A 27,961-nucleotide genomic window follows, 5' to 3' on the forward strand; every position below is an offset into this window, starting at 1 on the left:
ATTATGTTAAAAATAGTTGAAAAGTTGGGAATAAGAAGACTAAATAATAAGAGCAAGAGAATGTAAAATATACCAACAAAAGGATGTATAATGTTAGAGAAAAATATGCGAATTTGCAACAAATGTATAGTATGTATATTAGATTGAAATTCTCAACAAATGTTAAAGTTGTTGAGAATTTCTGTTCCAGTAATACAACACAGTTTGTTGATACATACGTACAGATGGGCATCAAACGAGGAGTGAGGCAGGGAGATCTTCTCAGTGCCCTGGTGTTTAACTTGTGCCCTGTCTGTTCTGTTTTGGGCACCGTTATTAAAAAAAAAAAAAAAAAAAAAAAAGTTTAAATTGGATAAAGGGTATAGTATAGGGGGCACACTGTCTCCTTATTTGTCTAAGCCGATGACATTTTGTTAATATCGAACTTTGTAGAACAAATGCAGGAAATTGTAAATGTATTTTCCCAGCACGTTCAAAGTATTGGTATGGATATTTCAATAACAAAATGTTCAATATTTGTATTGAAGCCTTATAAAAAATTCTGGTTGAGTAAACCATTCAATATTAAAATAAATATTATCGAACTCAAAAGTGTGAATATAGATGAGATATTCGAGTACTTAGACTGTACGCATTTATATAGTCAAGAAGGTTGGAGAAACAAAAGTACCACTTTATATATATAGAAAAACTTTGGTAGAAGATATGTTGTAGTAAGCACAATTGTTGCCTAGGTTTGAGTAGAAGACGGATTACCCTTTCCAAAACAGCTGTAAATTTACTCAAGTGATGCTTATTCTCTATGCCGGTTTGAAGAGGCGTTGATAACACAATTAGAACATATCTCAAGAAGTGGTTACATCTTCACCATTTTGTAGCTAACAAATTGTTGTATATTAGGGGGGGGGGAGATGGTGGTGGTGGAGAACCGAGTGCCATCAGCAAGTAGGAAAAGAAAGCGAAAAAGAGGAATACTTGGCGCTTGCGCAGAATATCTCCGAGCTCAACTTAGCTCAGCACATTCTGGGCGAAAAAAAAAAAAAAAAAAAAAAAAAAAACGGAAAGTGGACAAGGCATATTGAGATCTTTTCTCCATGCTAGAGATATATTTGTTGGATAGGCTTGTATAGTTTAAGCGGGCTCCATTCAGTAGATCCCGCTCGGTTCGTTCGTACAACTTTCACACTGCAGAAGGCGCTGATAATCGCGCTCCACGCTCGGAAAACAAGATCATCATCGGAAAGTTCTGTATTTTGTTAATTAAAGAACAGTTTAAACAAATGAATGGATGAAAATTTTTGAGCTAAAATTTAACATAAATACACAAACATAGGAAGCGTGCTGTAGCCCGGTAGTCTACGCCAGAAACCGCTACTTATAGTCTCAAAGTCCAGGAACAGGTTATACTTTTGAAAAAACTAATTGAAAATAGTGAATTGTTTAAAATAAAGAGGAAAATGGTAGATCTATTAAATATAACTAAGCTTTATAATTTGAAGGTATTACAGTTACATAAAATTAAACTAAAAGATTTTTTTAATGAAGTTCGAAGACAAGTCAAGGTAAGGGAGATCGAGTTTTTAAGAATGACTCTTTTTCGGTAAGTTTTTGTATAAGGAAGAATTTCTGCCTGACAATAGATTTATAGATCCTTTAAAATTGAGAACTAATACTAATGGTGTCAGAATAGCGTTAGCTAGAGTTTATCCCCTAGTTAATAAAGAATGCAGCCTTTGGAATGAACGTATGATGTTATTCCGCGCTGTATTCTTCACGCCATTAGGAGAATCGCTCGGCATGACGTTATTATAAAATCTATTGAGAAACATTGCCATTGTGTTGATTTTGAAACAGGTTATGAATTGAATTTATGATGGATCAAGATAAGCTTAAACCCGACTTAGCAATAGAGGATGCCAACTACAGATATATCATTGGCGTACGAATAAACTTTGAAGAAGAGAATATGGAGGACAATACTGTCATTTAAAAAATAAATAAATAAATAAATAAATAAAACATAGAAAAGTATAATAAATTCAAAAGTCAATTTATGATCGAGGTCATTTTATTCTTTTATTAAAGTCTTAAGTCAATTTTATTATTTAATACCATTGTTATGATTTTTTAAACGAGTTTACTTAAGATATGAGTAACTGTATCATTGAATTACTGAATTTTATATTGTTGTAGTTATTTTGCATATGTAAATATAGGTTACATTTATTTTTTATAATATTTACTCTATTAATTTGTGGAAATAATGTACTCTATTGATTGTTGTAATAACTATTAAATGTAAATGTTATTTTATTTGGGAAATAGAAAAGGAATCAAAAAATTATATATATATATATATATATATATATATATATATATATATATAAAGTACAAGAGAAAATAAAAATTAAAGATGGAAAGCAAGAAGAAAATTAATAAGTAAAAAAAAAGTACAAGTTAGTGGGGAAAATTATTAATATCATCCGAGATTGTAAGGTAAAACGTAATATTTTAAGTGAAAATTTTATTGTTACATTTATAGTTACATATGTTATTCGTGTATATATATATATATATATATATATATATATATATATATATATATATATATATATATATATAAAATATTGTATGTGTATATTGTTTTAAATGAAAACACTTTATAACATAAATATTTTTAAGTTCAACATTTTTAGAATGCCTTACACCTTTTTATATATGAATTTCATAAATCTGCAATTTATTTGTAAAGGTTGAGTGTACTCTGTTGAGATTGTTTGTAGTCTTTTCTCTTTCAACGGAGAGTGGGGTCACAACACTATTAGATGGTGTATAGATGGTTCTCTTAAGGATAAATACTTAGAGCATATAATATTACATTTAAGTGTTTAAATTTGTACTCATAAAGCCGAATGTCAGTGTGCTTTTAAGGATAGAGACATTCGAGCTACATGCAACGAGCAGTGAGTGAGAGTTGCAATTATTATATTGAGATGTTCATATTTCGGAATGTCATAAGTTCTGAGACATGGAATATGGTATTTAGACTTAACATTTAAAATAATAATTAAACACATTATTTCAGCATTTCTTGATATTTAATATTTAAAGGAAGAATAAAAAAGGGTTGGGATAGTTCACTAAGATGCTTATTCGAAGTGTCCGAACTTAATGTAACAATTTGAGTTCTGACGAATTCTATATGAAAAAAACAGAAGGAAGAAAACAAATATTGCCCATAATAATGGGAGGGGAGTACATTTGTTAATATTGAATAAAATCAGCATGAGATAGATCTCATAATACATCTTGTCCAAATGTTCTGACGAAAAAAAAAAAAAGTTCCAGCCAAATTACTTAATATAGCTAAGTCAGTAAAGGTGGAGTGGTCAGTTAGTTTTCCCTGTGGTTCGAAAAATAGTTTGTAAACTCCTTCGTGGCTATATGGTTAGCATACGGTATGAAACATTCCCTTTGGGAGCTCATGTGATTTGGATCTCACGTTAAACGGTAGATCCACGTCTCATATAGCTTTGGTACCGAATAGGCGCTAAATTCGAGAATTTATATTGCATATTCTGTTTTACAGGTCTTGATGCTCCTTCAATTGCGGAACTTCTGCACGCAGCGTTTCTTGTAACTCAACAGCTCACGAGAGGACTACCCGTATACGAAGCATTTTTCACAAGTTGTAGTGATGTATACGTAAAAACACACACTTTTTCAGAATCTAAGCAAAAAAGCTATGAGATATTACGAGAAGCATTGCAAGAAAAGAATGTAACAACCACGGAGCAATTTGGTGAAGAATGTATTCTTCAATCAATTAGTACTGCTTCTGATATAGAACGAGATTCTGTCTATTCAAGAGTAAAATTACAGGGTTCACTCCTTTATACATGTCTACGAGTGTTTCTAATGCTTAGTAATAGTGGTAGTATTAAAGCACAAACCACTGCGTTCCTAAATAAACTACTGGAATCAGAAACAAAATACAAAAATTTTAAAATAATAGACATTATTCCATATCTCGTCAGTATGTACTATGAAACAGCAACACAGAAAGATGTAGAATTACGACACTTGCTTCTATCTAATATCTGTGATTCATTAAGTGCTATGAGTGATAAGTTTCCTGCTCTGAAAGACTTAACAGCGAAATGTCGTGCGATCTCTGGACGTTTGAAAGATGCTGTGATGAATGCCCCTTCTTCAAAAATTGCATTGGACTGTGTATTACATTCCGACTTGCCGTGGGATTTGAGGTGGTTCCCAGAAATTAGATTGTCGTCAATTGAAAATTCTACTGTTTATTATTCCAGCATAAATAAGCTGTCCCTACTGATGTCAGTTTTAGTCAGGAAGATAAACGAAGACCCTGAAATAATCAGTTTTGATAAAGTGCCTCTGAAGAAGAAAGTTATTTCAGTATTGGAGTATTCGCTAGCTGTTGATCAAGGTAAAGCATATACAGTTTTCCTTCCTCTAATTTTTTATTTAATATTAAAGTTCTATTTTTCTTACGAAATTTAGGTTCTTCAGTAAAGTCTTTTTTCTCCTTTTCTTTTTTTCTTTGTTTCTGCCTGAAACGGAGACACAAAGCAATAAAACAGGGATGAGTGACCATTTACTTTCATCTAAGGCCGAATGATACAGGAAATCAGGAATTTAGAGTGAAAGCATGGAATGAAAAATTAGAAAAGATAGAAATTGAGGACTAAAATTACTACGTATACAAGAACTGAGTAATTACGGCTTCATTACATAAATATTCACTTACACATCATTTAATGTTTTCCAATATTAAATAGTTAATTCGTTTATTATATACTTTTGTATGTGTTTAACACTTACAAACAAAAATAGAAGTACGACGTAAATACTCTGTATATGTTAAATATTTCCTTCAAACAGCATATGCTACAAAATGTTTAATCAAGAATTTTGTTAGCTAGTATTTACATTACGTAGCGTTTTCCCTTTATCACAAGTGAAATAAGTTGTTCTGGACTATTTCCAGAACTTCAATAACAATAGCATTTTACACACTGTCTTATACTGTACTATACGCGATATATATTTTTGGAATGCACACTAATTTCGTTTATATCCTTTGATATTTTCTTTGTCTTAAAAGGAATCTCTTAACAGTTCATTGTGGCTTTCGTTTTGCGCATACTACACGAATGTACTGAATGAAGATAAGTTCGTTCTCGCAATCTAGTTCTCACCATCAGTCGTCATTATCATGAGTTTCTTTTACTGTACTATTTGATATGTTGCTGTCACATCAGAACTAGGGATGGCCACAAAGTTCCGGTTCCGGCGGAACCGGTTCCGCGAAGAACCGGTTCTCGGAGATCCGGTTTTCAGAACCGGTTCTGGACCTGGATCCGAAAACCCGGTTCCAGAACCGGATCTTAAGAACCGGTTCCAGACCTGGATCCGAAAACCCGGTTCCAGAACCGGATCTTAGGAACCGGTTCCAGATCTGGATCTGAAAACCTGGTTCCAAAACTGGATCTTAAGAACCGGTTCCAGATCTGGATCTGAAAACCCGGTTCCAGAACCGGATCTTAGAAACCGGTTCCAGAACCGAATCTTAGAAACCGGTTCCAGACCTGGATCCGAAAGCCCCCAAAGACCCGTAAAGGGGGCACAAAGTTCACCTTCAAAAATAATGCAAAGAGGACCATGCGCTTGTGCCTTCCCGGCCCAGACCCGCTTGTGCCCCCAGAAAAAAAAATTTGGTCCACCAGTGGGTGTTTAGCCAAATGATTTGGCCAGTTTGCCTGTTTAGCCAATGAGTTTGCCAGTTGCCCAGTTTATTTAGCTAAATGAGACAAGCTGCCGCCGCCTGGGCGCCTGCCTGTCGCTTCCACCATTTCATCTAGCATACTGTTCACAGCTTGCCAGCAGCTCGCGTTTAGCGTAGGGATGGTAACAAAGTTTCGGTTTCAGCGGAACCGGTTCCAGACCTGGATCCGAAGAACCGGTTCTAGACCTGGATCCGAAGAACCGGTTCCAGACCTGGATCCGAAGAACCGGTTTCAGACCTGGATCCGAGAAACCGGTTCCGGAACCGGATCTTCTAGAACCGGATCCGTTCAGACCCGAAAACCGGTTCCACCAGGAACTGGTTCTGGCCATCCCTAATCAGAACATCGTGAACTTACAATATATGGTGAATTGATTGGTACCGAACTTGTTCCTATGCAGTAATTTTTGATTCTTAATAGCTTTCCGATTGTGTTAGAGCAATTTTCACGAGAGAAGGTGTGAAACCGATGTCAAAATGTCAGTATAATTGAGAATTTCCATAGAGCGATCTTCATGTTTAAGTTTGATTTTTCTTCTATAGGGTATTACCTTGATGTAATTCTCTTATAGATCAGTATTATTCTGTTACTTTCCTGTCAACGTTAGAGAAAATTTCATTTATCGGCGTAAAATTTGTAGGTTTGTCTGGTATCGGATACTACAATCTTCGAAATCTTTATCATTAAAATATGATGATTCATTTTAGGTAGTCTTGTAGTAATAGTCCAATCAATGAACTCTTTTAAGAGATGTGTGGAGGGCATGATCAGGAACAGAATTTTTGACTTCAGGGCTGTGTTTAGAGTAGTTAGGAACAAAACATACTATAAATATCCGGCCCCACAAGATGAGCATGGGACACGAAGGTAATTTTTTCACTTATATTTTCAAAATAATGTAACATAGCGAAAGAAAGTTAGTGTTCTCTAAATAAAAACTGGCAAATTTTCCTACAAGATATTTTTTCCCTGTTCCCAATAGTTTTGGAGAGAACCGTTTTCTGTTCCCAATCGTGTCCTCTATATCCTCTTTATTGACTGGAGTAATAAATACTTACGACTTTATTCGGCAAAAGTTATGATGAGTTAGTGTGCTTTTGGTCGGGGGAAGGAATGGGTAGCTTAGGAGTTAATACGAATGGTAAGCTAGGAACAGCTTAGTCCTGCCTAATCTTCGTTCTTTTGAACTTCATTATATCAATCTACAGAATATTTAATAGACTGAGATAACCCTGATCGACAGCTTATTGTGACAAATCGAAATCAGAAAAAGAAATCTGATCAGCATGTAAAAGATTTAGTTGTGAGAGCTGTATAAATTGGGAATGGAACTACAAAATTTATACTTCGTTCTGCTTTCATTTCAGGAAAACTTTCCGGAGATTTATACGAATCGAAGTTGATGACTAATTTTGTACCCTTCCTCCAACGCTTTGATGCATGTCTAGAAACGTTACTTCAGGTCAAAGATGTTGAGTTGGATACCAAATCCTGGATATCATTGTTTAAAGCTTTAGAGTGGAGGTACAGATTTTTCAGACAAGGGAGACAACTGTTGGAAAAGAACAGTTTGGATGAAGTTCAGTCGCAGTTGACGCTACATTTTACATGGATGACAAGAAAAACTATTCATATCTTATTGGATATTTTGGGTACAAACACTGCTGCGTAAGTACTTAAATTATTTTAAATATAAATATGAAGCTTGTAGTGATTTTTCTAGACCTTTCTTACCTTAGCTTGTAGTGATTTTTTATGTGACTTCCCTTAAGAGCCACCATTCATTTAGGTAATTGAAACGAGCATAAGTGAACTTCTACCATTGGAATTTGTGTGTGTGTCCATCTGCGATAACTCTAGTAAAATTTAACTAATATTAACGAAACTAGACATATGTTTTCTTTTAATATCGTAGGATTCAGATCCGTCTGAATAAGAGGGTAAAATCATCCCATGTTGAAAGTTTGCATATATATGTAATGTTATATTAGTTTTTAATCATATATTCAATGTATTTTGTGAAAACATGTTTAAAAATTGTTCCATTAAGGCTTTCTTATAATTCCGTTTCCTTTCGGTTGAAATCGATATTGGGTAAGTTGGTAAATGGGAGAGGTTTCCATTCCTGCTAAGTTCCGCTGTTTAAATAATACAATAAGAACAATTTTTCATTCATTAATTTCGTCCTGCTTATATTTCGATGCAATATGTTGTATTTTTCGTTTGTCAATTTTCACTTATCACTCCTTTTTCCGATAAAGATTAAAAAGGTAAAGTAATCTCTCCTCATTTTATGAGAGCCGCGGTAGCTCAGTAGTAGAGCGTTCACCTCTGGTACGTGGGGTCCCTGGTTCGATCCCAACTCGCGCCAAGTGAACTATGTGGTGGACGGGTTCGTGGTTCGTTGGATTTCTCGGTGTTCTCCCGTGTGCTTCCACATTCTTCATTCCACCATTTCATTCATTTCTGATAATCACCGTCTCCTTTAGTCTAGCTGGCATATTCGTGGGACGTAAAACTCAAAAGATTTAATTTCATTTCTCCTCATTTTATAAAAATGTTCCGAAAATTTTTGTACAAAGAGTTGATGTTGCTAATATAGGAAAATATGTTCCACAGTAGCATTCATTGAAAGAAACAAATAGTACAGAGTGCTTGAAGTTGAAATTTACCACTAAAGATGGAATGAATTTACTGTCCCCCACGCCTGGATTTAGAAGTATGTTTTAACATAATAGGAGTAGAGTTTTTCTTTTTTCAATTTTTACGAATAGTTGGATGAAAAACGGTGAATCCATCCCATCTTATAAAACCATGTTATGCGTGTTCTGTTGTAGACATTGTTCTGGAGTCAATACTTTGTGTACAAACGAATATGCTGGCTGTCTATTTCTGTACAAACGATTGTAACTAATTGTAATGATTGAGAATCCAATTGAATCTGGCATGGTATGGGCTGCCATTCAGACAACCCACTATTATTTGGGTACAAACGAAAATTTCGTCTGCACATTTCTGTGCAAGCGATTCACAGACTATTGAGACTATTTCTACTTGTATCTGACATGGTAGAAGCTACCATTTAAGCAGCTCCGCACATAATGTTTTTCTGGGGTCGTCACTATTTGTGTACAAACGAAAATTTTGCCCACGCATTTCTGTACAAACGATTGAGATAATTTCGTATTGAATCTGAGGTGGTATGGTGAGGTTGTCTAAATAAACGCTGACAGCTGCTTCGTCTAAACAATGCCTCTCTCATGATGCAATTTGTTGTTTGGTGTAGTAACGTCTCTGTGTATCACTATTTTAATGTTGTTCTTTTCAGACATGTCTCAAGTTTTGCTATCAACCGTTATTTTTTTCCTCTAATCTCATGATTTCATTTAAGAAAAAAATGTTTGTTCCTCGGACGGATTCGAACTCTGATCTTTGGTTTTCTTAATTTCGTTCTTTCATCACATTAGCGCTGGACTTCTTTATTCACTAGCTGCTACGTCTCGTTACCTAGTTTATATGATGGTTACCTTCATATAACTATTCACTTACTATGATACATAATTTTCATTGATTACATCAAGTATGCGTAAAGCAATGTTTAGATACAAATATTGGGATACTGCAGGTAATATCTATAATTTCATTACATTGAAAGACTGGATAAGATTTTATTTAAAATTGGAAATGTCCTTTCAAATTCATCCTTGATTAGTAACTGTGTTCCTCAAGGTTCTTCTCTGGGTCCATTACTTTTCTCAATTTTTATTAATACTTACCAACAGTTTTAAATCATTCCAATATTTTACTTCATTCTGGTGATATTAAACTTTTTAGAGTAGTAAACAATATTGAGGACAACGTTAGGCTAAGAAGACTTGAGTAGGATCATTACATGGTGCAAAGATAACCGTATGAGTATCGATTGTTTGAAAACTAAGTGCATGCCCTACAGTAACAAATCGCATTACTATGTAAAGCAACGCGAAATGCTAAATACTATAATACAGAAAGTTGACACAATGAAGGATTTAGGTGTAACATTTGACAGTTCATTACGCTTTGGAGATCATATACAAAATGTATGTAATGAAGCAAACTGTTTAATCAATGGCCTGCTTTTTGTGAGTCAGATACATATGTACTCTTGTATAAATTACTGATAAGGTCGAAACTAGAATATGCATCAGTTACTACTACTCCAGCACGTGTGAATATTGGATAACATACTTTAAATTGGAACGACTGGTTGACAGTAGAAAATTCATTGACTCTGTATTTGTAGAAAAGATACTTGACAACCAATGTACACTCATGTCCAAAATTATTGTCGCATGTCTTAAATATGTTGTTGTATTAATATAATTTGATAACGAATTCACTCGGTATTTCTTATAATGTTAGTATGTGTGCAATCGGCAAAAACATGTATGTGGCAAATTTCATGTCAAAAGAGCAGTAAATAAAAACAATAAAACGAAAATAAAACTTTCGCATCCATTTAACATTTTGTTTTACTCATTCTAATTTTCGTATTTATAATTATTTTTCTTTTATTTATTTGTGAAATTTACCACAAATATATATTTCCTGTTTGTACACATAATATCAGTACTAAAAGTACCCAGCAAAATCATTATTACATTATATTCTTACAAGAAGACAGTTATAGATATGCGACAATCATTTTGGATATGAGTGTACCTCGGACTATATTTAAAAAAGTGTAGTTTTGAAAGTTCCAATGTATGGTACAAGGGTAAAAATTTTATTGTAACCACATAACACGAAACATTTTAATCTCTAGGATTTTAACAAGCTATAATAAATGCATATCCTAAAATATGACTTTACTTTAGAATTTTTAGTATAACTTAGTAGTTTTTATTTTTACTTTTAATTTTTGACATCTCATTGTTTTTAGTAATTGACATACACTACACTGTCAGTAGCTTTTATTATTAATAATTTATGTTAAAGAGGTAATCATAATTTATCGCTTGTACTATAGTGCTAAAATAATGTAGAATAAGACAAAATGCTGTATTTTAGCTGTTCTCAGCACTTAAAAATAAAGTTTTATTATTATTATTATTATTATTATTATTATTATTATTATTATTATTATTATTATTAGATTTTATCTATCTTTTTTGTGTACCATCTTCTAGAAGCAAAATACGGTGCTTGCATAGCTGGCTGAAACAATTTGTTTAATCTTCATTTGATATGTTGAAGCATGCATAATTTTCCTTCGTAATACATGTATGTACGGTTTCTTTCATCTTATTTTGTGTTTTTATGTATGCGTATGGGAATTCGAAAACTTGTCTATAGTGAGATTCAATTATTAATTTCTTTATGTTTAAAACCAGTCGCGGATTTTTCTATATGGAAAAAAATCATTCTTTTCTTCATTCTTACGATCATTTCCAGTGATAATAGAAATATTTCATTTATGTGTCAAGAAATATTTCATTTATGTGTCAGTTCACTTAAAATGTGTGTTTTGAATGGATGTGAAGTAATTTTAATTAGCATAACCTGTTTTCATGTTTATTTTTCAGTTGTCAGACATCAGTGAATGCGTTACAAGAATTGATATATGAGTTAAATTCAAGTGTTGTTACAAGTATTGGAAAACACTTACCTCTATGCAGAAGACTAAGGAAGTCTTTAGGTGAACCGCTGCCATTTTCTACAAAGAGAAAAGTTGAACAGAAAGAAACGTTAGACAGGTTTGTTTATTTCTGTTAGCTAGTAAAACAAATAGAAATTATGGAGTATAATAAAGGTAGAGTGAAATATTTTGCTTATGATGATAAATCCCGTAAGGCAAAGTATATGAGTAACGTTCATGTAGTAACGTAGAACTATGTTTATGTAATCATTGCTTACTTAAACTTTCGTTTGGGAGAATACTTTAGAGTTTCGTCAGGAAACAGCAAACCCATTATTAGAATACTCTAAAATGAAAGAAGTAATGTGGAACAAACTTACAATATTTTCTATCCATTACCCTTTCTAAAACAGTAAATTGTGCATACATGTTGACATCATCGTTACCAGACGATAAATCTTTTGAATTCGGAAGGTACGAGAAACTTCCTAGAACCTTAGTTCTGTTGGAAATAATCACATCTTATGAATATGTCATCCCATTTATTTTCCAATAAGTTTTTTTTTTTTTTTTTTTAAGTTTAATTTAGGTTGTTTCCTTTTAAAAAAATGAAAATAAATATTCATCAGCTATGAACAGGAAGGAAGGAGAAAATACGATAATGATAACGATGTCAATAAAAAAAGAAGTTTTGTAGTTTCATGAATAGATTGTTGGACCATATGTAAGATAAAAAACGAGTTGATACATGGATCTCAAATTGATTGATTAATTTGTATTTATGTCTATTGTTAGCAGTCAGACCATATAAAACGAGATGTACAGTTTAAAATTTGATCTGTACATTGTATTGCTTTTTAATACTCTCCCATCGAAAATGAAATCCTGAATCTTACCACAGAAATACACACTGGGCACTAGAACAGATTGGAGACACATAGATCACAGAAAGCAAATGTAATTCAAGGTCCATGGAACTACATGTTCAGCAAAACCAAATTTCTGGCATAAGGTACTTGTATATCGTGCAGATTATACATATTATATGTTCTGTCATTTCGGCCCATGGATTTAAAATGTTCAAAAATATTACTTTATATGTTAATGTTTTCTTGTGAAAAAAGCATTTGTTGTATATACATCAAAACCTCTAAAAGAAATGTGATATTTTGTATCAGACTTCCCATTATTCTACACACTTTTCTCTTGAATCGAAAATATTTCACTTAGGTATCGTAATTTCAAACCTTTGAAGTTGCACATTTCTGTAAGTTAAACAGTTTTCGAAGGAATTATTGGTAACCAACTTACGGAGGTTTTATTGTGTAGAAAGTATCTATTCAGGAATTCTCGATTTTCAGCTATCCTAATCGTAATAGATTGTCTTCTGTATTTAGATTAATAGGGGACGTGTCGTTAACGTCACATAAAACTGCTGGACAAGACGCTGATGAAAACAAGAGGATTTCTTTGCTTTCGACCTCTGCAGCGCCGTCATACTTGGACGCATTGGCGGAAGCTATTTGCTCTCTCGAGGAAGAGAATTTGACAGATCATAGAGGTAAGCATTTATTTTCCCTTCTTACTTGGTAATCAACTTCATTCTTTCGTGTCCTTGTTTCGTCAGAAAATGTGTTTCTCCTCCACAGACTACCCCCTTATCATTACTGAAATGAATATTTGAGGCAACCTAAGAAGGGGGAGGTGTATAGGCGACCGAAGCATAGTTCTGACCGCATCATCTTCTGTATGTGCCAAGGTATTGAAAGTGGGGAGCCGTACCTACACACCACTCATAGACCACGGCTTGACCCGAAGAGAAAAGAGCTGTAATTTTTATATATATATATATATACACACACACGCATATATATATATATTAAACGAAAATCTCTTGAACTTCTAGAAAGAATCGAATTCAAAACTACATATATTAAGGACGAGCTAAATTTTTGGAAATTACGAAATAACTTTAAAATGTGTTTTACTGTAAAAACAGATATTGTCTTCGTCAAATTTCATGAAAAATATGTACCCAGTAATTTCTTTTGATGTTATGGGATGCATATTAAATAAATAAATAAATAGAATCCTACCCTAGTATCCGGTTTAACGAATTTCTATTAAAACATTCCAACATACTCTGATGTCTTCCTAAGTTAAACCCTAACCTAGTTATACATCACATTCATCAATGAGTCTATCGATTAGTTTCCGATAATTCGCATCTCAATAACTCCTCTAAGATATTCTAACGTATAGAAGATCCTTTGATGAGTCTGATATGCAGCTAGGTTATCGATTACTTAGGATGACATCAGATTATGTTGAAATCCTTTAATGAAAATTCGTTTAATTAGATATTAGGGTTATGTTCTATTCACGTACGAAGAATGAAACCTTTTTACTCGGTTACAAGCTGGGTTGCCCATCCATCCCCAAGTTAGTGACGACTCATCTAAATTCTGTTGAACAGTGTCCCCACAAAGTCAGTAATTACCTCACCTTTTCTGAATGTTGGTTTCTGATTCAGAGAGTGATATCTTTTACAGAGGAAGAGGATATTTTACGCAGTGCTATTTTAATGTAGAAGGTTTCTATCATGGTTGATAGATGTGTCACTTAACCGGAAGAAGTGGCATACCTTAATCCTACTCAGCTTTCTCAATGGTTTTAATCTCAATATGCCCTCCCCCTTCGCTCATGATCCAACCGCGATTTAAAGTGTCGTTCTTGTGTAAGTTATACATATTAGTTTTTCTTTCTTTCAGATTTTTTGTTGTTAATTGGTGTGTGTCTAATATTTTAGCCCCTCTAAATTTCAACACCTACTTGCTGCAAGGTTGAAGGTTAGAAAATAATGCAGTGTGGTTATTTTCGCTTTCAAATTTGAATCTAAGAAGAAATAATAGTTAATTTTAGTTGAAAAACGTGAGAATAGAATGACACTGTTTAGCAAATTTTGATCAAATTCTTTAATTTTACTATTTGAGCATAGTATGACAGGATTCGATAATACAAGTATATTGATTAGCTCTACTTTTTTCTAGATACAAGTACGATGACCATGAAATAATACCGATATAGTGAAATAAGGACTCAAACATAATGTAGATAAAACCGAGAAGTTTGACAGGGAGAAAAGTACAATGCACCTTACAAGTTCAGATCAGTAACTACTTTTCAATATATGATATCAAAAGTTGAAAGCTCTTTTACATGATAAAGAGTTCCGTTGAGTTTATTTTAATCGTCCTCGCGTAATTTCCTGTTACGGTTTACATCTGGAGCATCCCTAGCAATAGTCAACAATAGTCGGTCAACATGACACTCCAGCTTCCTTCATATCTTTTCTCCATGGCTGCAATATCTTGATTAAAACGCTCGCCATGTTCATCACTTATTGCTCCACAATCCTCAGGAAAGAAATCTAGATGTAAATGAAGAAAGTAGACTTTTTGGGACATTGTAACGAAGTTTTTCGTAGCATGACAACAACTTTAAGAGTATTTGTTCCTAGTTCTTGGGAAGTCGCTGAGCAACAACTTACAAAGAACTTGACTAACTTTAAGGTTTCCCACGCAACTTCGTCATCACCTTCTAGTGTTTCATCGAACTGTTGATCCCTGAATAGCTGTCGAATCTGTGGGCCTATAAAGATGCCCTCCTTAATTTTGTCATCACTTAATCAAAATAAGTTTCCTCTTGAGTACTTGTAGGCCTTCCTCTTGTGGTTCATACTCTTAACAAAACTTTTCATAAGACCTAATTTAATATGTGGCGGGGAAAAAATTCGTTTAGGATCTACAAGTGTTTCATGTTGTTCGTTTTTCACCTGGCTAAAGATTTTCTCTAATACTCCAGTCACTTTAGCAGTAGTGAGGGACTTGATATCTATTGTTCCATTCACAAATAAAGCAGCAGTTTTTATATAACCTAACTGCATACCTAGCAACAGCGCTATTACTTTAAGACCACCATAAATAAGCTTCTGAAATTCGTTAATATTTAATGGCTTGTAGTGAGCGGTTCAAGTTTTTATAAGATTTCTTCATATGAACGTCATGATCAACCCGAATGGAAAGCTCGTTTTCAATACATAATAGCATGGCTTTTCAAGTCGCCTTTTGAAGAATCTATGAAGGGCCTCCACTCCGTAGGATCATAATTAATTTCATGAGGCCATTTATGTCTATATATGCCATAAGTGTGTCTAGCACAGTGAAAAATTTAGTGAAATTCTTCTCTCCATTCCGATACACTAAAATATTTACTTCTTCCTGCAGTAAATTCCATTGTTGTAAGTATAACGCTAAAAATTCAGATTTGCTTTTCGAGATGCTCAAATTCCTAATGAGATCACGTAACTCCTCTTGAGTTAGTCCATGTGGTTCATTTGAAAGTATGTTTACAGCAAATTCAGGGTTTTTTAAAATACTTGGATCAGGAGGCTCCACTTCATGATCATCATGAGACGAAAGGTCGTGTCCTTTGGTTGGATGAGCGACAACTAGTCCTTCTCCGTGTGGAACTAAGCACATTGCAGATGGAATGTTAGGATAGATCAATGTCCGCTTCTTCATAGAAATTCCCTTTTGGACAGCATGAAACGCTGACGCAAAAATAGGGGAAAGGACGCAAAAGTAGCATTCACTGATCTGGTCGTTTGGCTCCCTCCAGATCGTGGGCACTGCAAAAGGCATTGAACATTTCTTCCCATTTATCCAATTTCTTAGGTTGCTGGCACATGTTTTGCAAACAATGTGGGGTACCAAAGCTTTATTTGATCTCCAATTTTGCAGCGAAAATACCAGTGATAGAATTATCTGATTAATAGTGTTATATAATGTTTTTGTGATAAAAAAAAAAGTCACTTCCGCATACACATATCCAGGGCGGCGATATGGAGGGCCAAGAGGGGCAGTTGATCCCCCTCTTTTTTTAAAGTGATCCCTTAATGTATATAGTTTCATTTGGAAACGTAAAGTTTTTGTATGTATTACTGGTTCATAGAAAAAAATTGTGCCATGTAATATTTGCCGTTGCGTGAGTGCATATTGGTTATTTGTCTTCCGGTGTAGTTATGAAAGCTACAGAATTGCGATTTAATTGCAATTCAAGACAATTAATTTTGCAAATGAATATTTCTTTAAATGTCGTAGCATATGCTTGTAGTATTTATTGTCTTTCATTTTCTAAGAGTAATAACATACATTTAATGGCATGTGTGGAATTAAAAAGATAATTTGTTCATTAATCCCCAGTTTCAATATAATTTTTGCAAAACAAGCCTCATTATTCATTACTATGATTAGTATTGTATTACTATTTATTTGTTTTGCAAATTTGTTATTAAATAATCTAATCACACAATTTTCCAAACGGAATTTTAAGATGTTCATGAGCAAGGAGTCTAATCTCTTCGTATACCTTCGTTGTTTAAGAGTACAAAGGGCTAGTACCTACTTGTGTTGCTTTTGTCAATTCACTTAATAAAATATAAAATACGATATACGGTATTTTAACTGAAAAATATAGTATCCTATAAGTTATACAACTTTTCGTCAAACAAAGTGTAAGAAACAACCAAGAAAACTGACATTAATATACAAATATTCAGATCATGTCTTGCCCTCCAACTTTTAACGTCCAGTCGCCGCTACTGCACATATCAGAAATTATCCGCACTGTTTACATAGTCTTGCAGCATTTTTGCCTATTTAAACACCTTTCGAAAAATTCCGAAAAACTGATCACAAATAAGCATGCATACATGTGTATTTTATTAGTACTTCAATTAAATCATATCGAGAACTCTGATATATGTTATTAATTTGTTGTTTCGCACACTAGTAGAAGACAATTGAAGTAAGGAACGGAAAGAAACTGAGCATTAATATAACTCTTTCAATGTTGCCACGTCAGTGTGACATTTTACCAGAAATGTGGCATGTTCACTACTATAACGTTATCATTAGACATGGGTGTAAACCAAAAACGAGAACTTATTTTCGATTTTTGTTTTGAAATTAGTTTTCTAGACCACAAAATCAATAAAAATTAAGTGATTTTGTTCAATTCACGTTTTCATTGTTGAGCAGTGGAATAAGTACTTAAGTTGCTTCGCCAAGTTCACACACTTTTTTTTTTTCTTCTTTTAAATCGTGGTGTATAATCTAGAGATAGTAAAGAGTGTCAAGAAAAAGTAGAAACTTAACCAGATTGTGTCAGCAGAATGTTATTAATAGACTAGTAACTTCAGATCTTTCCTTATAGACCAGAAATTTTGATGCACCGTTTATGATGCCATAACCAACCGTTGATTATCCCATTTTAGCACTACACGAAGGATCTTGAAGACAATTACTGACACATGCAATAGAATTTTGCAGTTTTTTTTTTTTTTTTTTTTTTTTTAAATTGTAAAATTTTAAGAAGTGGAGGTGAACTTGGGAAGAAACGTAATATTGAAGTGAATATAATAATTTACACATTATTTTTCTTTGCAGTGAAAGACATTGACGAGAATATCGAGAGCTCTTTGCGTCACCTGGTATCAAATTCGAGTGCAGAAAATAAGGAAGAGCAAAGCACTCGAGTTCACCTGTGGCCTTTACATGAATATATGGCCCTTGTTTTAGTCACGGCCTTCAAACGACATTTTATGAACTGCCTTAACAGTTCTAATACTGCTTCGCTACAATGCAAACAAATTGGACAAACATTAATGCATGTTTTGAAGATGAATAGTACTACTACAGTGCCAATGACAGCATTTCTCAAATTGGTAATGCAACATCAAGATGACTTAGAATTATCAAAAAAGCATGTTGCAGAGTTCCTAATGTGGACTTTCTATCATATACAGACATCGCCTGCAACGAAAGACGTGAAATATTGGCTTGAGTGGGAGGAAAAGATAAGGTCATCAGATGATATTTATACACAACCAAGAGAGTCGGTAGGTATAAAAGTAAATTGATTAAAGTGATCTGTGATGTGCTCAATTTCATATCTATTCTAGACATTTTCGTCGTAACTTATTCAAGAATTAATCGGAATTTCAATATTTGCTTTTTTGTTTTTATATGTATACAGAGGCGCACCCACGCGGGGAGTACACGTTCGAATCAACACAAAGATGTGATTTTACACTTCATTTGTACTTTTTTTTTATCTTCTTTCTTATAAAAGAATCTAGTTATATATATGTATAAAGAATGTAGATAGTAATACTTAAAAATTACTTTCAGTCTTTTCGAATATAGAATGACATCGACTCAATACTTTATAGAAGAAGAGTCTGATAGTATTGGAACTCTTCTTCAAATTTTAGACTTTTCCTAACAAAAAATTTTGGGTCCGTGCCTATATGTTTATATATATATATATATATATATATATATATATATATATATATATATATATATATATATATATATATATATATATATATATATATATAATTGTGTGTATGTGTTAACGAAAGTCATGATTTTTTTCAGCATTTTCAAAATCTGTTAGCAAAATTATTACAGTTGCACCCCTTTATTTGGGTAATTATTATTTAATATAATTGATAAATAAAGTTTATAGGCGAAAGATTTAAGCAGAAAATACAGTGATGCAAGCTGATTTAAGAATACTCCTGCCATCGTCAAGTTCGAACGAATATTCATCACAAAGTATGTGTTTGTAGAGGACACGCCGATCTTGATTTCAAGGACTCAGTGCACAGACTGATCTTACTTCTAGAAAGTGCGTACTGCTAATAGTTTAAATATGATCGGACAATACGACGAGTGTAATTGTGTATGCGAAACTGGTAAGTGTTGATCACAGTTCGTAACTGCAATGTCACTGTGGTATTATCAAAAAGAAAAAAAAAAAAAACTTAGTGTGAAATTACATAACTTCTAACGTGGCCGTATAGTAAGGCTGTGAGAGGTCAAATGGCCTTTCCCCAGAATTTACACTCGCGTGGATCTTACGTGTCAGTGGTCCATCGGTGGTGTACGCGATGAGAGGCTGAATGTTCTCATAACAGAGGTACTCATCTAGCGTCCCTGCGACTCACTGGGAAGATCCTGGACAGAAGGTTAATTCAAGTCGCTTAAACGCAGTTGTTCAAAAACTGAGGCCGCAAGGAGGGAGCAAGAGGGGCGTGGACTGCTGACAGAAATAAACTGTTTTCGTAATTACAAGTATTACGAATCAAAGATATAATGGATCATATATGGGAGTATATGACGTATACTCACATAATAGTTTTATACTTCAACGTATACTCATATTAAATAAGGAGTAAAATGGAGGGTATACAGGTGGGCATACACTGTTTTTGAAAACGGTCGAGCTTATGTTTACCAAGAATTCTAGTAATCACTGTTACGAATGTTGTTAGAGAGAGTCGTTAAATTAAATATTGCACAAACGCAAAGTAACTGTTGAGCAAGAATTATGGTTTGATCAAGAACGGGGTATTATTATTATTATTATTATTATTATTATTGTAGTAGTAGTAGTACCACCACCAGGGTGAATGTAATTCTACATCTGTAATCCCAGAAAGGGTCAGAGCACAAGATTGAGAACCACTTCTTTAACAGGAAGTGACCGCCGCTCCAGTACACTGCGGCACTAATATAAGCGCAATCGACTGTTGAAAGCACGTCGTAAGTTCCCGCGTTCCTCTCGCACGATTACCTCTGACACTCCCTGATCCTACAAGAATATCTTCAGTAGTGTTGGGAGTGACTGCAGTGGCGAGGAAAATGAACTGTGTTGGCATTCAATAATGAGGGTCGTTTTGTGTACGACAGTTACGACCATAAAAGCACAGATGAACCGGAAAATTCATGAGGGTTTTCATCGACCATCCTATTAAACGGTAATAATCTTCACATCCCGCTTACCTCTAATCTTTACTTCGGCCAGTTTGATCAGTGCGTAGTATATTCGTTCCGTCGTCAAATTTGTTCTACTCTTCTAGACACATCCTGTCTTCCAACAGAATAACACAGGTTTCCATATCGCCAGGACAACCCATAGTACTCTACTCTTTATTCGCCTTTTAATCTGACCTGCTAGGTCTTACCGAACACGTGTGGAATATAGTGGGCTATCTGGATTGCAATAACGATCGTTTGGATACACCAAAATCTATAGTAAGCATGAGCTATTGTAACAAAAACAGAGATTCATTATTTGCTGTGCACGAACAACTGCTTGTGTAGCCGCTCGAGGCCTACTGAAGGTGAACATTCTCTCTCTCTCTCTCTCTCTTTCTCTCTCTCTCTCTCACTCTTTAATGCCTTATATAAAGTTCGGGATGTCACACGGGCACCTTTTTGGAATCGTTTTTATCTGCCAGCACTTTCTTCTGCTTGACTAACTGTGGACCAGATCCATGAATTCCGACTAGGTGTTCTTAAATGCATTTCCACCGGTGTAATTAAGCATATGAAAATAAGTATGTGTCTACCTGAATACTTTCTTCTAAACCAAAGAGGAAGCTATCTCACTCGAATTACACATTTCTAGTTGGATTATAAGGCAAAAGAGCTACAAGGGTTACATTTTCTTATCGATATGTATTACTGACAAGTTAGAAAATCATATAAGACGCACGATTCTTTTAACCTCATTTACGATTTAATCCCTAAATACGTTGATTGTCCAGCCTTTTAAGTTGGCATTACTCGAACTCTTCTTTTAATTCCCATCAACAATCACCACAAAACAGTACATCCGACAAACTTTCGCGTAAGTATTCTCAAAGTATCTCTCCCAGAATGGCCTTCAATAGAGTTGGGAGGACACTTATTTACCATGCTGCCTGTGAATCAAATCGCAGTCGATAGTCATCTCTAATATTGTATCTCATTAAACTCAGTCTGACTCTCATACAACTATTCTTATCATTTCCAATACGTATTTTTATTTTTTAATGTTATCATTTTTCGTGTTTTTTTCTGTATTATCTTCCATTATTTGATGTTTATTACTACTATTTATTTATAATTGAAGACTCGTTGTAGAAAACAATGTAAGTGCCAAAAACAGTAGTTACTGTAACAGTAGAAATAGTTGTGCCCAAGCGTCACAAAATAGAAAATAATATAGCTCAGAAATACAACCCAGCATATAACGAAGTGAAGCTATGTATGGAAATCTAACTAAGGCATAAACGTATTAAAACAAAATAAAACAAGTGAAACAATTGCAAGGTGGCACTTACATTATTTTCTATAGCGAGTCTTCAATTCTTTTTCGTTATTATTTTCTGTATTTTCTTTATTTTTGTTGTAAATTTATATTTAATTATACATACGTAGATTACACTTCTTATTTAAAAGTTTTTCTGGAATACTCATACCAACCTCTTATTCCATTTGTTCTATCTTGCTGCTCTTGAATACTTGTCTTTCAATTTTTCAATAAGTATAGCGTGACTGCATTCTAAGGGGGCGCCCACTTTGTGACTTCGCAGTTACTTTTATGTTCTTTCTACCTATCTGTTGAAGCATTTAGTGAAAAAAAACTTATCATGTACATTTTTTAGTGTTGTTTCTTTTCACTACTTCTATAAATTCTTCATTCTTTAAATAATTAAAATGTTTTTTTTTTTTTTTTGTGTGTGTGTGTGTGTGTGTGTGTGTGTGTGTGTGTGAACTTCCAACTTAGTTATTTATTTTGTTGAAATAACTGATCTACCTGTCTGTATATTCGAACACATCAATCTATCTGTATGGTGAATTTTCAACTGTTTAACAAAAGATACCCCGAAAGGAATGTGCCGTTTTTGTTAAAACACAAGACTGTTCATAATTTAATATTTTATTTTTTCTATTAAGCTCTGTTCCAAAATAATTCTTTGATTTCTTCTTAGGAGTATGTTCCCATGCACTGCCCTGTACTGTTTGTTATTGTGTCAGCTTTTACCGGTGTAGCTCCTAAGGCAGTATATTCAAAAAACAAACAAGGACCTTTTTGCTTTCCACTTGGAAGAATTAGGGAAGACATACGGAAACTGCAAATTTTGAAGGCAACGTTGTGGAGAAATGTAGAATCATTAAATTCCAAAGAGCTTAATACAAGGTCAGTATTATTTACTTCTCTATTAAATGAAACTTTGTCTTTAGTACAATACCTATAATTATCCATAACAAGTTAAAGAAGTTAAATTCAAACATATAATTAAGAAATGAAGATTGATGCCTCATGCTGAGCAATTTTATTGAATAGGAAACAAACATAACACCCATAATGTTTATGATTAAAAAGAACAATGGAAAAAGAAGATTGTAATACGAGTGATAAAATAAAATCAACAGATTAGTTACAGAAAATAATCAGTAGTTTTAAGTTGTTGCCTGTCTTTGTAAGTATACTAGAGTTTGTCTTTAAGGATCCTTGGAAAATATGCGAAATATACTTCGGCCCCCATCCCCGCCACCCTCTGACAGGGGATACCCTCCCTTTGCTTAAGGAAACGAAGTGAATGACTTTAGCTGTGTTGCCAATTTGGCGTTCAGTTGTTTGGTCTTGACGAGTGAAGATCATAGACTACTTAGAATGGTTAACAAGACAAAGCATAGCTAAGTTTGTAAAATAATTCATTGTGGCAATATTTCTGCATCCAACAATTGAAAGATCTCGGCTACAGCAACTTGTCCCTCCTCTTTCGAGGGAGGTACGGGAAAAGACAGATCGACAGCGGCACCAGAAGGGGCACACTTGAAACAGAAAGGCACTAGTAAGGTAAACACGCTCGTAGGGTAGGGATCGTATCCGCCTCGTATTGTACGGGATTGTCACTTACTATGAGGATTGTCCCGGGGCCCTGATAAAATTCTTCGGGACGCTAATTGTCCTGCAATTTATGGATTTGTATTTAACGTTCTCATTCTTAAATTTAAAACATACAGTTGCCAAGAAATCAATTGCTATCATCAATCATGCCATACCAATTTGCAATTATCTTAGAAATTTGCGAGATTAGTGCCCAGTAGTGGAAATGTTAATAAGTAACAAGATATGACACTAATGTGCTATGAGTCGAAATTAGTTTTATCATTTCATGTGCCTTCAAAATGGCGAAGAGAATCTATGTTCTCACAAAAAATCTAAATACTAAATATCCTTTTGTTATACTATGCAAGAGTGATGGAAAAGTATCCAATGTTATTCAGACCGAAAGTGTTCTTTTTATATGTGTGAATCCTATAGTAAGGGTGTGTGAACAGTACCGACATTGAAACATTATGTAGCACTTTTGTATTAAAATGCACACAAGTGGAGAAGCTATTGTAACAGTTAAGTAAAACTTTAGAAGGACAAGTTAAAATTCTGGTTCCTTCAGCGAAGAAATGGATATCCCTTTTACCACTCTTGCTACAACTTTTCTTATTTTTCATGAATCACGGTATAGATTTAGTAATTATATTAAACCTTGTTTCTTACGTTATACTCTCATACAAAGGACAAAGTTCAATTAAAATGTCCTTCCTGATGGTTTGAATTAACAATTTATTTAAAGTTCTTAATACATTTAATTGATTCCTTAAATTAATTCTGTATGTGTTACTATTATTGTTGTTTTTGATGTATAGTATATATTTTATATTTTATTTATTCTTTTAGCCTTTTCGCGTCTCCTGTATTAATCTCTCATATTATTGAATATACTCTTAACTTTTTCAGGAGCTTTATTTTGTATATTTAATGTACGGCATGTGCAGGCTATGGGCCTTATCGTGGCGAAGATCAATATCTTTGCTTGTTCACGTTCTCACTGAAGTCGCAGTAATCAATCAATTTAAACCGAATTTTCTGCTAGTGCTCGTAAAATTCCACTAATTCATTATTCGAATATTGGAATAAAATTCGTTATTCGATAATAACTATTCAGATCAACTAATATTCGGATGTTGAATAACAACAGAAAAATTATTCGAATAATTATTTGCTTATTTATACATATTTCTGAGCATTACCGGCAACTATTGCATTAAACCCGTCACGTATGAGGGATGACATTTCTCGGCAAGCACACTATCTGGGAAGGAAGGAAACGGACTGGGACATGTGTTAGATATCATCTCAGCATTTACCTGATCTGAATGAGGAAAACTCAGGAAGAACCTTACTTAGAATAGCTGGTCCGATAAAGGTGTTACATCTTTTCAACAAAATGTCCTCACCGTGAATCGAATCCAGGACCGCTCGTATCAAAACAAGCGGTGTACACTATGTGTGGACCACTCCAATAAATTTAGCATCACGATTTTTTACTTACACTTTATACCTCACAACCTTGTCTTGTTTTCTGATTCTCTGTACATTCTTTTTAATTCCTCATCAGCCGATACTGGTTCTATTATCCTTATTCCCCTGTCCTTCGATAATGTTTCATGTATCGGATCGAAATATTAGGACTTTGGTGTTGGTATTTTATGTTTTGGAAACATGTCAGTTTGTAGTAAAATCATTAAGAGGAAACTCATTATTAACCTAGTCCACACATATTAAAACCTTGGACTAAATTCTTGACGTAATATTTCAGATATGCGTGCTCCTTCACAAACAAGGAGACACCACGCATTACAGATAACTGATTTAACTTTAATGAGATAAAAGTACTTCTAGTGATTTGAATTTTCGTTAAATTGTAACACATTAAGCAGCCAACAGAGAAAGTCTCAGTGTTTTGAAACTGTAGTAGCACCATGGTGACAAGCTAACTTCCAATCAAATATCTTCGTGATGTTCGGAATAACTTCATAATTTAATTGTACAGAATTTGTGTGTTATGTGAACACCTTACCAAATACAATCGAATTCAAATGTTTTATATCACATATATTGCAACATGTTATTTTATTTTAGAAATTAGTATGTTTGCTTGTTTATATATTATCTGTCCTGTACCAAGTCAATGCAATCAGGATTGTAATAGCGACTTCTCTGAAATCCTACTGTGTGCTGTACTCCCAGAATCTTGTTGGTCTCTTTTTTCTATAGGCTTCTCAATCAGAAATGTGCATATTCCATGTATATTTCTCATGAAATAATGTGTCCTTTTCGTCTTAGATCTCTGAATCATATTACCTATATTATATTCGGTTACTTTTACCTGTTTTCAGTCTCATATTGTATGATTTTCAATTCACACAAACTTTTTACGCCAATATTTTTTCTCACAACCGTAGATGACCTTTGTTTCTTACTTATCGTACGACTTCGTATTTCTTACTTGGCGTACCCCTTCGTAAGTTCTACGAAGTTCGTGCCTGTCTTATTAGCCTAGTGAAAATCATAATTGTTTGTTAATGATCTTAATATTAGCGACTTAATAAAATTGAGTATAGTACCAAAAAATGTTAATTTAAGATCAAGACCACTTTTGGTTTATCCAAAATCTAAAAATTAGCATTTCAAGAAATTACTTGCAATAAGAATGTGGTAACGAACAATAACATCACGTGTGTCAAAACAAAGATTTGGATTCAGTCTCCTGTTCAATAAATATTTACAATTACTTAACTGAGCATGTACAAATGTTTCATAATATCCCGAGCTACTTACTACATATTATGTATCTTTTAATTTATGTAGATTTTAATATTAATTTTCTTTATCTTTCTTTTTTTTTTCTATATCTGTACATGTTTAGTTTTGTATCTTCAATTATATTAGTATGTATATTATATGTAACTTGTGAAGATATAGAAATCAATATAAATTCCTTAATTGGTGTGATCTTTTTGTGTTGAGGGTAGAGTGAAATACATAATATTACACGAAATAGCACTAGCAAGTATTTCTCGCTATGGTAATATACTTTTTATTTTCTTTTTGATTTTGATTTTATTTGTTTCATTAATTGAATTGCATTGATTCGTTTTCATTTAGTTCTTATGCTATTGAAAAATGACTGTTTCATATTCCAGAAAAAAATGTGAAACTGTTACCCTAAAAAAGGTAGTTAACTAAAATGGAAGCAAAATTATCTTCGCGTGTTTTTTAACCCCAGTTTGTTCTTCCTTACAGCGCTAATGATGCAATGTGTGCAATCTCTGCATTTTCGAGGTTTATTGAATGTCTTGCAGTAGCTGCAAAGATAAATAGACCGCACGATTCTGTATTAACTCCTTCTCACGTTGACCATGTAGTTGAAGTATGTTGTGCTCAGTTAGAGGATAGCAACATAAGTCCTCAAGAGTTTTCAGGCATAATGACTCTTCTGAAACAGCGAGTAGATCTTTTGCAAAACATGGAATTGGAACAGACTCTTCGAGAAGTCCAGTTGACAGGAGAGATTTGGCTCTTGCTTGGATTCATACAAGTATCTTTCCTTTCAACGCTTGGAATCATTGATCCAGCAGAAAAGAAAAAAATAAAATTGCAGTATACTAAAGAAGAAGTAAGTATTTGTCAGAGATTTCTAGATATTGTAAAATAAACCTAGTCTGCTTTTGTCTGATATATATTTGATCTTGTTCTTAATTTCATTTATTCAATTTTGCTTTCAGTTGCGTAATTTACATTGAGTTAAACATGTCCTGTGACTACGAACTAGAATTGTAAATTATAATTAAAATATCCTAGTTTAAATGACTTAATGTATTTTAAAATAATTTACTCTGTGCAATGAATTCATATTATATAAAAAGGAGAAGAAAAACTTTACACTTAAACAAGTATGAGTTAGATATTTGGTCTAGGAATTAATTCGTGCGGTTGGTACGCACACATTGAAGCTGTAGTACAAACACAAAATACATAAATACCTTAAGAAAAATATTGTCCATCGCTAGCCACCACTTTCGCCCATATGTCAGGCAATGCACTGATTCCGTGGCGAAAGAAGTCCTCATCCTTGGAAGCGATCCAGTCAGAGACCCATGTTTCGATATCTTCTGAAGAAGTAAACCGCTGTCCAATCAAATCGTTGTTCATGCAATCGAACAAGTAGTAGTCCGAAGGAGCAACGTCTGGTGAATACGGCGGGTGGGGTAAAACTTCCCATCCGACATTTTCTAAATAGGTTTTGACCGGTTTTGCGACATGTGGGCGAGCGTTATCATGTTGAACAATAAGTTTATCATGTCTGTTCTCCCATTCTGGTCGTGTTCTGGCCAGAGCTTGCTTCAAACGCATTAATTGTCGTCGATAACGTTCTCCGTTCATAGTTTCACCCGGTTGCAGCAGCTCATAGTACACCACACCTTTCATATCCCACCATATGCACAGCATAACCTTTGCACAGTGAATCTCGTTTTGGTTGTGATGGACCTGGTTCACCTGGTTTCACCCAGGCCTTTTTTCGTTTAGGGTTCTCGTAATGGATCCACTTCTCATCACCCGTAATAATTCGATGCAGAAACCCCTTTCTGCTCTGTCGTTGAAGCAGCAATTCGCAAATGGTTTTTCGTCTTTCAACGTCTCTGTCTTTCAATTCATGTGGAACCCAATGTGACATCTTTTGAATCATTCCCATGGCTTTCAAGCGTTTGGAGAC

General features: G+C 34.0%; 1 protein-coding gene across 2 annotated transcripts in view; it reads left to right on the forward strand.

Annotated features, from left to right (window-relative positions):
• LOC145686491 (midasin-like) overlaps window positions 1–27,961 on the forward strand; it is a 630,928-nt gene that overhangs the window by 500,597 nt on the left and 102,370 nt on the right. For both annotated transcript variants that reach the window (XM_081759859.1, XM_081759860.1), the window contains exons 6-12: window positions 3,590–4,459; window positions 7,187–7,487; window positions 11,384–11,554; window positions 12,834–12,997; window positions 17,946–18,397; window positions 22,328–22,536; window positions 26,491–26,863. In XM_081759859.1, the coding sequence (XP_081615985.1) occupies window positions 3,590–4,459; window positions 7,187–7,487; window positions 11,384–11,554; window positions 12,834–12,997; window positions 17,946–18,397; window positions 22,328–22,536; window positions 26,491–26,863 (2,540 nt within the window). The remainder of the gene's footprint in view (window positions 1–3,589; window positions 4,460–7,186; window positions 7,488–11,383; window positions 11,555–12,833; window positions 12,998–17,945; window positions 18,398–22,327; window positions 22,537–26,490; window positions 26,864–27,961) is intronic.

The sequence above is a fragment of the Thermobia domestica genome, chromosome 5, assembly GCF_964235325.1.
Source record: "Thermobia domestica chromosome 5, izTheDome1.hap1.1, whole genome shotgun sequence".
Classification (NCBI taxonomy): domain Eukaryota; kingdom Metazoa; phylum Arthropoda; class Insecta; order Zygentoma; family Lepismatidae; genus Thermobia; species Thermobia domestica.